The 297-nt window shown below is 35.0% G+C and overlaps 1 protein-coding gene across 1 annotated transcript in view; it reads right to left on the minus strand.

Annotated features, from left to right (window-relative positions):
* The window catches only part of LOC119582298 (cytochrome P450 3A7-like), a gene marked incomplete at both ends in the record, with an annotated part of 14,602 nt that overhangs the window by 4,480 nt on the left and 9,825 nt on the right, over nt 1-297 (minus strand). The window contains 1 exon segment of the mRNA XM_037930512.1: nt 136-196. Coding sequence (XP_037786440.1) covers nt 136-196 — 61 coding nt within the window.

The raw sequence follows: 297 nt of genomic DNA on the forward strand, positions 1-297 counted from the left end.
TGAGAATACATAAAAAGTATACAATTGAAAGAGAATTCACACAGGCACGCAGACAAAGGTTATAACTAGTATAGAATTTTAATATAAGTATATTAGCCAAAGTATGAGATGTGAAGAAATTTAAAAGGGTCTTACTTGTATTCTTTTACACACTTCCGCTCCAGGAAAAGCCCCGGTGGGAACATACGAAGGGTTTCTGTGGAATGGGAGACTCACTCAGATACTGGCATGTTTGAATTCTTCGATTCCATTTTTTCTGTTTTTTCTCAGTATTTGGCATTTGATACTTATGTTTTG

Source organism: Penaeus monodon, chromosome 15 (assembly GCF_015228065.2).
Source record: "Penaeus monodon isolate SGIC_2016 chromosome 15, NSTDA_Pmon_1, whole genome shotgun sequence".
NCBI lineage: Eukaryota > Metazoa > Arthropoda > Malacostraca > Decapoda > Penaeidae > Penaeus > Penaeus monodon.